At 35.8% G+C, this 12,926-nt stretch overlaps 1 protein-coding gene across 1 annotated transcript in view; it reads right to left on the bottom strand.

Annotated features, from left to right (window-relative positions):
• The window catches only part of Rtn4ip1 (reticulon 4 interacting protein 1), a 42,745-nt gene that overhangs the window by 18,572 nt on the left and 11,247 nt on the right, over positions 1 to 12,926 (bottom strand). The window contains exon 5 of the mRNA XM_034636701.2: positions 3,462 to 3,510. Within this exon, the coding sequence (XP_034492592.1) occupies positions 3,462 to 3,510 (49 nt within the window). The remainder of the gene's footprint in view (positions 1 to 3,461; positions 3,511 to 12,926) is intronic.

Raw genomic sequence — 12,926 nt, 5'->3', positions numbered from 1 at the left:
AAATGTGATCATTTAAAAGAAATATTATCATAATCTCATGAATTTAATTATTATTATTATTATTATTTAAAGCTCAAATTGTCACATCTTTGGGGATTTCTTCAAGTTGTTAACTCATTCATCTGAGGTGATCAGACTAGTCTTTGATAGTTTCCTTGCTATTTAATATATTCTGGGCTTATTCTTGTACATTTGTGCCCTAGATCTGAACTCTGCCGTTTCTCCAAGAAGCCCTAATTCCTTTAATGAGAAATGATATTTCAAGAGATGGCTTTACATACAAACGCACATAAACTACCTCCTGGATTCATATTAAAATTTATAATTCAAATTTGAGACTACAAAGCTTTTATTTAACCTCTTTTCTGTTACATTTGTATCTCCTTTCTTTTATACCTCCTTTGAGAATTCTGCTTCTCAAAGACAATAGGGGATGAGAGAGAATTAAATTTTAAAAATATTAAAATATACCCTAAATATCTATTTTTTAATTCTATATTACACAAATAACAGTACTGAATAATAATACTAATAATTTTAACATGTTCTTCTTATTTTCCCCTTTTAAAAAAATAGTTGCACTATATTTGCTTTTCAAAGCACACAGTTGTAACACACACTATACTCTGACTTTCCAAGCCCCCATTTAGTTTTGTTTCACAGATGACTCTACATTTAACATTTGCCACTAGTCCTTAAAGTGTTTCTCTCATCATTTGCTATCAGAAGCTCATTCTCTAGCATGTTCCTCAGAAAGGGATCAGAAGAACAGTATTTTCCAAGTCGATGCATGTTGAATGTGTCCTTTTTACCCTGAAGGCCAGTATTGTTGTGTACAAAATGCTTGTTCTGATTTTCTTGGAGTATCTTACATATGTTACTTCATTTAAAAAAAAAAAAAAAAACATTTAAAGTATTACTATCAAAAAGTCTGGTAATACAATAGCTAAACTGTGGAAACAGCCTATATGCCCTTCAATAGATGAATAGATAAAGAAACTGTAGTATATATACACAATGGAATACTACTAGCCTTAAAAAATAATGCAATTATGGCATTTACAGGTAAATGGATGGAATTAGAGAATATCATGCTATGCAAAGTAAGCCAGTCCCCAAAAACCAAAGGCCAAATGTCTTCTCTGATAAGTGGATGTGACCCATAATGGATAGGAGGCAAAGGAAGAAGGGAGGAACTTTGGATTGTGTAGAGGGGAGGGAGCAGAGGTGTGAGGAGGAGTGTAGGGGGGGAGATGGTAGAATGATATGGACATTATTGCCCCTATGTATGAATGCACGAAGGGTGTGACTCTACATCATGTTCAACCAGAGAAATAAAACGCTGTGCTCCATTTGAGTAAAATAATAAAATAAAAAATATTTAAATAAAAAAAAAAGTCTGGTGATAGGGCCTGGGGATATAACTCGGTGGTACAGCACTTGCCTCTCATACGAGAGGCACTGGGTTACACCCTCAGAACAGCAAGAAAAAGGAAAAGGAAAAAAAAAACCAGAGCTGGTGAAAACTCTAAGAGCTGGCGCCTCATGGACGGTTTCAAGTCACTGGGGATGTGGTCTTGAAGGGGATCATGAGACCCAGGTCCCTTCCTCTTCCTTTCTTCCTTTTTCATGTCTTAGCCTTGAGGAAAAGTTTTACTACATGCTGCCACCATGATGTGCTGCTTCACCATAGGATCAAAAGCAACAGGGCAAGTCAATTAGGAATAAAACCTCTAAAACTTGAGCCAAAATAAACTTTTTCTGTGAAACTTTATTGTCTCAGATATATGTTAACTAACAGAAAGCTGATGAATACAGGCTCAAATTTCTCTACATCCTTGCCAATATTTATTATTTTGTTTTTGTTTTAATTACAACTATTCTAGTATTAGAATGGTTTTAATCTATATTTCCCTCATGACTAATGATATTGAGCATCTTTCCATGGGCTTATAGACCATTTAAATATATTCTTTCAAAAATTTCAAATTTTTTTCTATATTTTAAATTGGGTTGTTTGTATTCTTTTTTTTTTTTTTTTATATTTTATTTTTTAGTTCTCGGCAGACACAACATCTTTGTTTGTATGTGGTGCTGAGGATCGAACCCGGGCCGCACGCATGCCAGGCGAGCGCGCTACCACTTGAGCCACATCCCCAGCCCTGTTTGTATTCTTTTTATTTTAAAGTTTTTAAATATAGTCTAGATAGTAAACCTTTACCAGATCAATGATTTGCAAATATTTTCTACAATTCTGTGGACTGCTTTTTCCCTTGCTTAGTGCCCTTTGATGTACCATAGTTTTAATTTAATTAAGTTCAATTTGCCCATTTTTTCCTTCTATTGCCTGTGCTTTCAGTGTCATATCTAAGAATCTTTTGCCAAATCTAAGGAGCTGGGTATTTACTACTGTTTTCTTTTAAGAGTTTTGTGGAATTAGCTCTTTTATTTAGCTCTTTTATCTACTTTTTATTTTTGTATAGATGACATACGGTAGGGTATGTGGATAGCTATTTGTCCCAGCAGTATTTATGAAAAGACTATTTTTACCTTTGACAAGATCTTCAACCTTGTCAAAAATCAAGTTGGGTGAGATACTGCAGGCTTGCAATCCCAGTGACTTAGGAGGCTGAGGCAGGGGGATCACAAATTCAAGGCAAACCTGGGTAATTAACAAGACCTTGTCTCAAAGACAAAATATAAAAGGCTAGGGATATAGCTCAGTGGTAGAGTTCCCTGGATTCAATCCCAGTACCAGTACCCCCCCCCAAAAAAAATTGTCTAAAATGTATAGGTTTGTTTTTGGATGCTTGATTCTATTTCATTGACCTGTTTGTCTCTTCTTATGCTAGTACCACATGTTTTGATTACTGTGGCTATGTAGTAAGTTTGAAGTTGGGAAGTATGAGTGTTCTTTGTTCTTTTCCAGTATTGTTTGGCATTTCAGGTCCCTTACAATTCCATATGCATTTCAGAATAGGGTTGTCCATTTATGCAAGAAAAACAGATGGTATTTTGATTGGTATTGCATTGAATAAGTGGATCACTTAGAGAGAGTGTTGACATCTTAACAGTATTTTGGCTACCGTGTTTCTATCTATTTTTAGAATTAGCTCATCAATTTCTACAAAAAAGCCTGCAGAAATTTGACTGGAAATCAGCCTTGGTTTTGGGCATTGGCTATTTCCTACTAAATTGCATAGTCTTCCTTGATAAAAATTCTTTATTTATTCTATAAGATAACCACCCACTCACTCAGTTTAAACCTGTGGACAAGTTAACACTTTCTACCATATTAGAACATTTTCCTCTTAGAAAAGCAAGTGAAATTACAGTACATTTACCAAACCTACCTTTTTCTTGCCTTTTAAGGGGAAAGTAATTTTTTAATGTGAATTTATAAATTTATAAATTCACATAAACAAAATTTTCCTATTCACAATATTTAAAAATTGTTTTACCTGGATTGCAAAAGTACCAACTCCACCTGAAGCTCCCAAGATTAAAACACTGTAAAGCAAAAAAGAAGCCACAACTGAGAATCTTTAGTAGATATAACTGGATAAATCAATATTTCAAAATGTAATTGGCTCAATGACAATCCTCAAGGCAAATAAAGTTAGTTAGCTTCCCAAGATTACAAAAGGATTTTTATTTTATATTAACCAGAAGCTGTATATGATCAAAACAGTTTATGAACTTTTTATCAAGAATTCCAAATATCAAAAATATTAATAATTTTTTTAGGTTAAGAGAAAAGTAAGTTACCATTGCCTTACAATTTTTCTTGGCCCAAATCACCATAGTTTCCTCTACAAGAGGGAGATTTGGGCACTTTTTAGTGTTTAGACTTAGCTGCTTTCGGAAAAAAAAAAAAAAAAATCACATTGCTAACCACATTCTTGCCAAAGTGGAATAAACATCTTGTGTTCAGACATGTCCTGCCAAGCTCATGAACTGTCATAAACAAAAATAATCTCATTCGTCCTGTTAAAGCAGATGAACATGTCCTATCAGTACAATCACCCTGTGCTCCAGGCTTTTACCATGTCTACTCACTATAGCTATAGCCTCCCTGCCTCCTGAGACCAGGGATGCTTACTCAAGTTTATAAATGAGTGGGGGGATATAGGAGAAGGGTGAGATACTGATCCCTTTAAAACTGCGAATCTCCTAAAATAACTCTGAAAACTTGGTGCACAGATGTATTGGCAAGGAGGGGGATCTACACCTATCTCTATTTCTCAAAGAAGTTTGTGATCTATAAAAGAATCAATGGTTAAAAATCACTGCTTTACATATGCTTCTATTTTACTCTTGAATTAAGCTACAGTTTCACAGAATTGCCCTTGAACTGTAAGGCTTCAGATGCCCAGAAAATAGTATTTACTGAACTATACTTTGGTGATATGCTACCAATGGAGGCTGAGGTACATTATAAAATTGATTGCATGGTATTTGACACTATATTAGCTAAGGGGATATTGTTGAGAAAATTCTTCATGAGAATTCTGAGTACCCACAGAAAAGTATTTTTCTGAAGACTGATGGAAATACCTGTACTATTTATCTGTCACTATACATTGTACAACTGTTAGTTGTAGTTCCCTTTTGTCTTGGCTATTACAAAGTACAAAGAATTTTGCCACCTATCTCTAGCAAGTACATTAATCTTGGAATATGCATGCTGTCTACAATCTCAACTGTAGCTTCATTTCATTTTTTTTCTTTCTTACCCAATCATAGAAAGATGAGTATTACCCTTTATATCTTAAAAGTTACTACTAAAATTTCTAAGCCAGCCATTTCCTTTGAAATTAATAGCATTAAATGCAATTAAAAGAAGTCTCCTTGCAAATTATGTTCCTTTTAGAAGAGTTACTTTCAATTTCACAGAATTATCAATTATGAATTATAGAAGACACTGAAAATCCACTCTTCTAAGACCCTACAATTCACACATTTTATAGCTTTAGTACTTCCTAAATGGGGGGGAAATGCATTAAAACTGCCTCAGAGATACAACAAAAATTCATTCACCCAACAAGTCCTCCCAATTTTGCTCATTCTTATTGCTATGTAGCTAGTAAAACTCTTCTTCAAGTTCTTCACAATCAAACCATCTCAAATCTCTACTTTTCCTTTCACTACAACCCTGGTCCCCTCACTCTTTACCCCAAGCCCTATGCATGTTGACACATTCCTCCAGGTTCCAAAATGCCTTCACTACTTGCTAAGATGTCTTTTCCCTTAAAGGCCCAAGTGCCAGTTTTCCTCTACAATACCTCTAATAGAATCCATAATCTGATATCTACACCAAATCCTGGCATTTGCCATACAGTTACCTCACACAAACATTCTGCTTCCCAAGCTCTTCTGCAGGCACTCAAGGACAGAGACCTTCTATGATGCCCCATGCTGGCTCTACTCTAGCACATGCCTCAGCAGGTGTTTCTAGATTTTAAAAAGCATCCAATCAGCACTATATCCTACAATCAGGGCAAGAATGAAATTTTACCATTTGAATGAGGGGTCACCTGGCTACTTGAAAGTCTGCATTATAGTTTCTTCCAGTAAAGAAAAGCATGAAATTAATTTCTAATTCTCTCTCAGAGAAGGCTAGAATTAAAGGATACCAAATTTAATGGCTATTTAAGGACTTAACTGCTAGACACATCTCTGGCTTCATTATTGTCAGTTCAGCTCTTCCCCCATAACTTTTAATTCAAAGCAGCTTCATCTCCTGATATAAAAAAGCAAAATGTTTCTCAGCAGGGCTTGGCAAAAGAGGGAGTGGTTCTGCATAGCAGCTTCAGTTCCTGATGTTGCCACCTGATGGCACCCCCAAAGTGCAGAAGAGGCAAGGGGCAGGCCCAAGGAAGTTTTGTTTTCTAATAAAGAAGCCCTGGGGAAGCTTCATTCTCTGGTCCTGCAAATTCGGTTTTAGGCAGGGTCAACCAGGGCTCATAGTTTTTTTGAACAAAGTAAGTTCCCAAAAGAACAGAGGGCAAAATAAATTTTTTAAGTCAGCAATAAACTGATTGGTCATCTAAGGTTTGAAGTCCTGTGGCTAAGGACTCTTCAAAGCACTTTCAGAGCTCATCTCACAATGGCCTTTCACTTAAGAGCTATTGCTGGAAGATGAAGGTGGAATGAGATGGACATTATTATTCAAAGTACATCTATGAAGACATGAATGGTGTGAATATACTTTGTATACAACCAGAGATATGAAAAATTGTGCTCTATATGTGTATTATGAATTGTAATGCATTCTGCTATCATGTATAACAAATTAGAATTAAAAAAAATTTTAAAAGGAGCTCTTGCTGGGAGATGATGGGGAGATGGGGACATCTTTTACCTAGCTTGCGTAATGGTCACACTATACACTCTAATGTCACTGAAGTAGAAGCCTATTTGTTACAGTGAGTAAAAATGTGCTGTATCGTTTGTTGGTTTATATTTAAAAAGTACCTAGGAAATACTATACTTGCAAAAAGCACTCTAATTCAAAATTGTCATGATGTTTAATCACACGCCTCTTTTATTTCCTAGTCTGCACAGAAAGCTTCCTTTGAAGTTAGTGGAGACTGCCATAGTGACTAGTCTAGAAAAAAATGGGAAAAAATGTGAATCATTATTATACTGCTATGCATTCTTAAACCCTAAATTTCATCTTATTCTGACACTTCTATTTAATCTTTGAATTCTCCCTAAACAAACATTTAGGTACTAAAGCAATGTTGGCTTCTTTTTCATGACTCAGATACTTTTTATTTAGCATTTGGAGCCTAAGTCCTTTAAAAATCACAGTTTTTAGTATTATAATCTTCTGAGGCAGGTTATCAACTGCCTGACAAACAACAACAAAAAAATATGACATCACAAAATAGTAGAAGAACCAGGAGGGAATCACCTTTCAAATTTCCACATTCTGGCTTGGTTCCAGAAATCCTTGAATGCCAGGATTCTCTCTGGAAATTCAGGCTCTAGTCTCAGCTCTCTCACTAATGGAACCCCTAGGCCTTGGATTCCTCACCTCTGACATGATGCCCACAGAGGTATACTCTGAGAGTCAATGAAAAACAATTGGTGCTTTCAGCCAATTTAAGCTTATAGTTCATTTTTTCTGTCTTTCTAACAGAACCATATGATCTTCATGATTCTTCCTAGACCACATATTTATGGAGGGAAAAAAAAGACAATCGCAAAGATTAGATTGCCACCTATTTTGTCCTAATGGTTTAGAAACAAAGAGGATTTAAATACAGCTAAATCTTCCATTAGTAGAAACAAATGGTCTTTAAGAAATAAGAATGATGCTGAAAGTACATCTCATTTCTCAGCTTTTAAGTCTGGGGGAAGAGATGAGTGAAAGTATCTTAGCATAATTTCAATGAGTACAGTAATAAAAGTATAAAACAAATCAACCGAATGTGTCCAATATAGTCTGGATTTGTATGACCTCTTCTTCTAAGCCTCTGTGATTCATATTGACATTTCCCCAATTTACAGGAGAGTTCATTTGTGAATAGGATGTTTGGAATTTTAACACATTTCCCATGAAAACAAAGTTATTTATACATTTGGCAAGGTGCCCAGGGTAGTTGGTTCTAAAGGTTTAGCTAACCCATAATGGGCCAAGAATGTCAAACTCGGGATAAGAACAGTTCTATTACCTCAGATCTATTCAGAATTTCAAGGTACTGAAATTTATCTTCCCAAAAGGAAGAGGCAGCAGGACCTATTCCAAATCAGTAGTTTCTTCAATATTACACAGAAATAGCTAGAGGGAAAAAATTCTTTTGATGAGTGATAGTAGGGCAGACCTAATAGGGCAGAAAGAGAAGTAGTCTGATCAAAGGATTGACCACGGATCCAATGAAGCTACAGCTTCAGGCCCTTTTCTTACACATGGTCCTGGGAGGAACCCTAGCAATATAGTTTCATGGACATATTCTTTTGTAAACTTTGCAAAAAAAAAAAAAAAAGATATATCCATCACAATCAGTTAATATGGCTCTCTTTCCACTCCTACACTCTACATACTTGCCCTCTTGTCAGGTGATAGTAGGTTTGATTAAGGGGAAGCTAACTTGAACAAATAGCAGTCCTTTCCTATCCATGCATTTTCAGTCACCCATAGTTAACTGTGGCTGAGAAATATTAAATACAAAAGTACACAAGTAAATAATTCATTTGTTTTAAGTAACTCTTATTGAAGTATATTTTACAGTTATTCTATTATTAGTATTGCTGTTGATCTTGAACTGTGCCTATTTTATAAATTAAACTTTATCATAGGTATAAATGTATGGGAAAAGACACAGTATATATAGGGTTCCAAACTGTCTGTGGTTCCAGGCATCCACAGGGCATTCTGCAATGTATCCCCTGATGATAAAGAGGGACTATTGTATATTTGTTTTGCACTTAGAGAGAAACACTGATAAGGTTCACAGTCACTCTTTGCACAGAGTTAAATTATTGCTAGCAGTCCTGGTTTTAAAATGCCATCTAAGAGTATTTCCTAGTTCTTGTGAAATCAACTTACTTAAGCCTCATGATATTTTATTAAGATAAGACCAAGTTGGTCAAATTATATTGTTATATTGTGTACATACCCAAATATATAACAACCAATCCCACCATTATGTACAACTATAATGCACCAATAAAACAAGGCCAGTATAACTGCATTTAGCACTGGATCATGTGAGTAGTGAAGAAGAACAAACAAGATTAAATTAAACAAGGTTTGAGATGTACAGACCAGAAGCCAGTCTTCAAAACATACTTCCAGTTAGAACACTTAAAAAGTTCTAAAATACCATAGGAAAAACATAACAATGTACTAGTTAATAAGTGTTCTTAAGTAAAATCTAGTAGTATTTTTTGGCTTACTTGCTACACAAGAAAACTCGAAATGCCTTGAAATCTTATAGTTCATATAAAAGAAAAACCTGGAAGTCATTGTTCCAAAGATGACAACAAACGTAAATTTTACATGGCATGAACAGCAATGAGTTGAGCAGAGGAAAAAGAGGGAGTGGTGTTTAGGAACAATATTAGGTTTTGGTTGCTTTAAATAATATCAGGTTTAAGGTAAATCACACTTAAATGACATAGGGAATATAGAGGAAGAGTCAGAGTGGTACTTGGTTAAGTTCTGTTTTCTACAAGTTGATTTTGACATTCAAATGGAATGTCTAACTAGAACTCAGTGGACAGGTTAGAGTTGGATAAATAGATCTGCAAGTTACTAAACTCTAGAAGCTGGGAGTACATGAGATAACCCTGGGAGACATAGAGGAATGTCCCAGAACACTGTGAAAACACATTTAAAGGGTTAGAAGAATGAATGCCTTTAAAAAACAATAAGAAATGGTCAAAAAGGCAAGAAAGAAACTAAAGGAGTCTAGTGTCCCTAAAACCACAGAAAAAGTGAGTATTAAGGAAGTGGCCAACAGTGCCAGATACTTCAGAGTAATCAGTTAAAATAAAAAACGGTTAAGCATCACTGGGTTTAGCCACTTAGTCTGCTATGACCCCATGGGAACTGTTGTCTCTTACATGGCAAGGCTGAAAGCTAGATGACAAGGTGCTGAAGAGTAAATGCTTCTAATCTCTTAATTTTTTTTTTTTTAAGTAAAAGTCCAGGAGTGAGGTTCCTATTATTTCTTCAGAAGGCTCCCTGGAAAACAGAGGAGAATTCAGGAAGACGCATTTGTATCACAATACTCCAGCCTTGCTCTTCTCATAATACAACCCAGTCAGGTGCAGATAAAAACACAAAGCTCACAGGGGAGGCAGGAGCAGAGTGGGGAGAAACACGTGGGTGGTGAGTTGAAAAACAGGCAAGAAAAGGCATTTGAAAGAAGGAAGCTGTTAGAATTACCAGGTAATCATTTTAACTTCAATATAAGCTATTGCTGTGGAGTACAATCTAATTCTGTATAAACAGAATTAATCAGACACCCAGTTTATACTTACCTGATAAAATTTCACTATAGTAGAGTCTAATCTCAAAAAAAAAAAAAAAAAAATTGAAGCTGGGCACAGAGCCTATACCTTTAATTCTGGCAACTTGACTCAGGAGGTTGAGGCAGGAGGATTTCAAGTTCAAGGTCAGCTTGAGCAACTAATCTCAAAGTAAAAAATGAAAAAGTGCTGGGAATGTAGCTCATGTAGCTCAGTGGTAAAGTGCCCCTGGTTTCAATCCTCAGTATAAAAATTAAAAAAAAAAAAATGAGCGAAAGAAAGAAACTGAAAAGTGTGCCTAAATTTACTGTATTTTCAAATGTATACAACTTTCCTAGGCAGAGCATGAAAAGTACAACTTTCGCAGGAAGAGCATGAAATATTCAAGTCCCAGGACATTACCACTAATAAAACAAAAACAAACAAAAAAAAAAATAACAACAACAAAACCATCAGATTGTACCATATTCAAAAAAATATCAGGTATAACAACTTTACATTTCTTTTTCTATTAATTTCCCCCTCCAGCCTTGCATATGCTAGGCAAGTGCTCTACCACTGAGATACATCACCTACTTTCTATTCACCTTGAGAGCCCTAATTATATATGTGTTTCTATGAATAAATCATAAAGAAACTATAGATGAGCTGACAGAAAAGGAATACTTTTACTTGACATTTCTGGTGACACCCAAGTGTGGCCAAAGTTGATAATAGCATGCAATACCAAGACTGAATCATCCCCTTGGTTCACTGACACTCTCAGTTGTTGCAGAAATATAATTAGATAACAATGAAGGAAAAGGCAAACACCACTGAATCCTTAGAAAGTTTTGTCCTAATTTTTTAAAAAAGCTGTTAGTAACAAAGAAATCCTATATAATCTTTCAAGGTATTGATGGGTGGTTTTGTTACTATTAATTTTGCTTTTTTCCCCCTTAATTAGGTGGTTAGAAAAAGAATAGACTGTTAGTCCTTGATAACAAACACTGACCTGCTTTGTGCAAACTAAAGCAAGCCTTAATGCTAACAGCTAACAGAAAAAGAATATTATTGCTTAGAGAAGCCAAAATGTGCTCCATCAATCATAATGAATTATCAAATTGAAAAAAAATCCACTTTGGACATTAGAACCTCTGAGTTTTTGGTAATATAAAATCCCATTATATAAATTCTTCATTAAAACTATTTTGAGAGGGGATGTAGCTTGTAAAAGTTTAGATATGAGGTGCCCCCAAAAGCTCATGTGTAGGACAATGCAAAAATTTTTGGAGATGAAATGATTAGATTATGAGAGATATAACCTGATCAGTGGATTTATGCACTGATGTGGATTAAAAGGGTGGAACTGTAGGCACACAGGGTGTGGCAGAAGAAGTAGGTCATTGGGGGTGTACCTTTGGGGTTTACATTTTGTCTTTGGTGAACAGAGCTCTCTGGTTCCTGGCTGTCATGTCATGAGTTGCTTTTCTCTGCCATGCCCTTCCATCATGACAGTTTGCTTCACCAGCACAGAGCTATGGAATTGGCTGACCATAGACTGAACCTCTGAAACCATGAGCCAAAATAAACTTTTCCTCCTCTACTTTGTTCTTGTCAAGTCTTTTTTGCCACAGCAACAAAAAAAAAGCTAGCTAAAACAGCTTATGTGATAGAGCACTTGCCTAGCACATAAGAGGTCTAAGGATCCATCCTTAGTAACCCCCCAAACACACATGTATTTTTACACATTTTAAAGTGCTCATATTGCTTGAGAATCTCACAAATAAGCAACTGGAGAGAGAGGCCATTATTATAACCCATGGGTAGTAACTTCAATTTAACCTACATTTCTGAGAGCACCAAGTGCAAGTCTATGGTCTAAATATTTATAATGTTTCTGTCCTGCAAAATTCAGGTATTAAAATCCTAATCCCCAACTGATGGTAATAAAGTCTTCATTAAAACTATTTTGAGAGGGGATGTAGCTTATAATAGTTTAGATATGAGGTGCCCCCAAAAGCTCATGTGTAAGACAATGCAAAAATTTTTGGAGGTGAAATGATTAGATTATGAGAGATATAACCTGATCAGTGGATTTATGCACTGATGTGGATTAAAAGGGTGGAACTGCAGGCACATAGGCGGTGACAGAAGAAGTAGGTCATTGGGGGTGTACCTTTGGGGGAGGCGATTATGTCATATGGTAAAGCCCTCATGAATGGGGTTAGTGCCCTTACAAAAGAGACCCCAAAGAGATTCTGGCCCCTTCTAGGATGTGAAGACAAGAAACTCTTGATAAAATAAAAAGTTGGCCCTCACTAGACTGAATCTGTCAGCATTTTTTTTTTAATATTTATTTTTTAGTTTTCGGCGGACACAACATCTTTGTTTGTATGTGGTGCTGAGGATCGAACCCAGGCCGCACACATGCCAGGCGAGCACACTACCGCTTGAGCCACATCCCCAGCCCCTCTGTCAGCATCTTGACCTTAAACTTTCCAGCCTCAAGAACTGTGAGAAATAAATTTCTGTTATTTATAAACCATTAGTTTATTGTTTTTGTTTTTATTTTTTGTGTTGATGTAGCAGTCTAAAAGGACTATGGCTCACGACACAGGCATCCTACAGGTCAGTATGCAGATGAGAATGCAGAAGTTCATGGTGTGGACTACTGCTTTACAATGGATTTCACTCTAGTTTGGCTAACATGTGACTAAATCAATAAACAGATCCAATACAATATAAAATAAATAAACACACACACACACATACATATATAATACATATATAAAACGGCCTAGTAAGATAAAATTATCAACTGCCCAAAGCTATAGTGTCCTACACTCAGTAACTAAGAGGAAACTGCAAAGAGACCATGAACAGCATGTGGTCATTTGGTTAGCTAAAGGCAGAATGAAGAGTAGGACCCAGGGCTCCAATTTCTGAGTTTCAGACCATTA

This window comes from Marmota flaviventris, chromosome 6 (assembly GCF_047511675.1).
Source record: "Marmota flaviventris isolate mMarFla1 chromosome 6, mMarFla1.hap1, whole genome shotgun sequence".
NCBI classification, from domain to species: Eukaryota; Metazoa; Chordata; class Mammalia; order Rodentia; family Sciuridae; genus Marmota; species Marmota flaviventris.
Note: the sequence above shows the minus strand (reverse complement) of the source record. Positions and strands in the feature narration are given on the sequence as shown.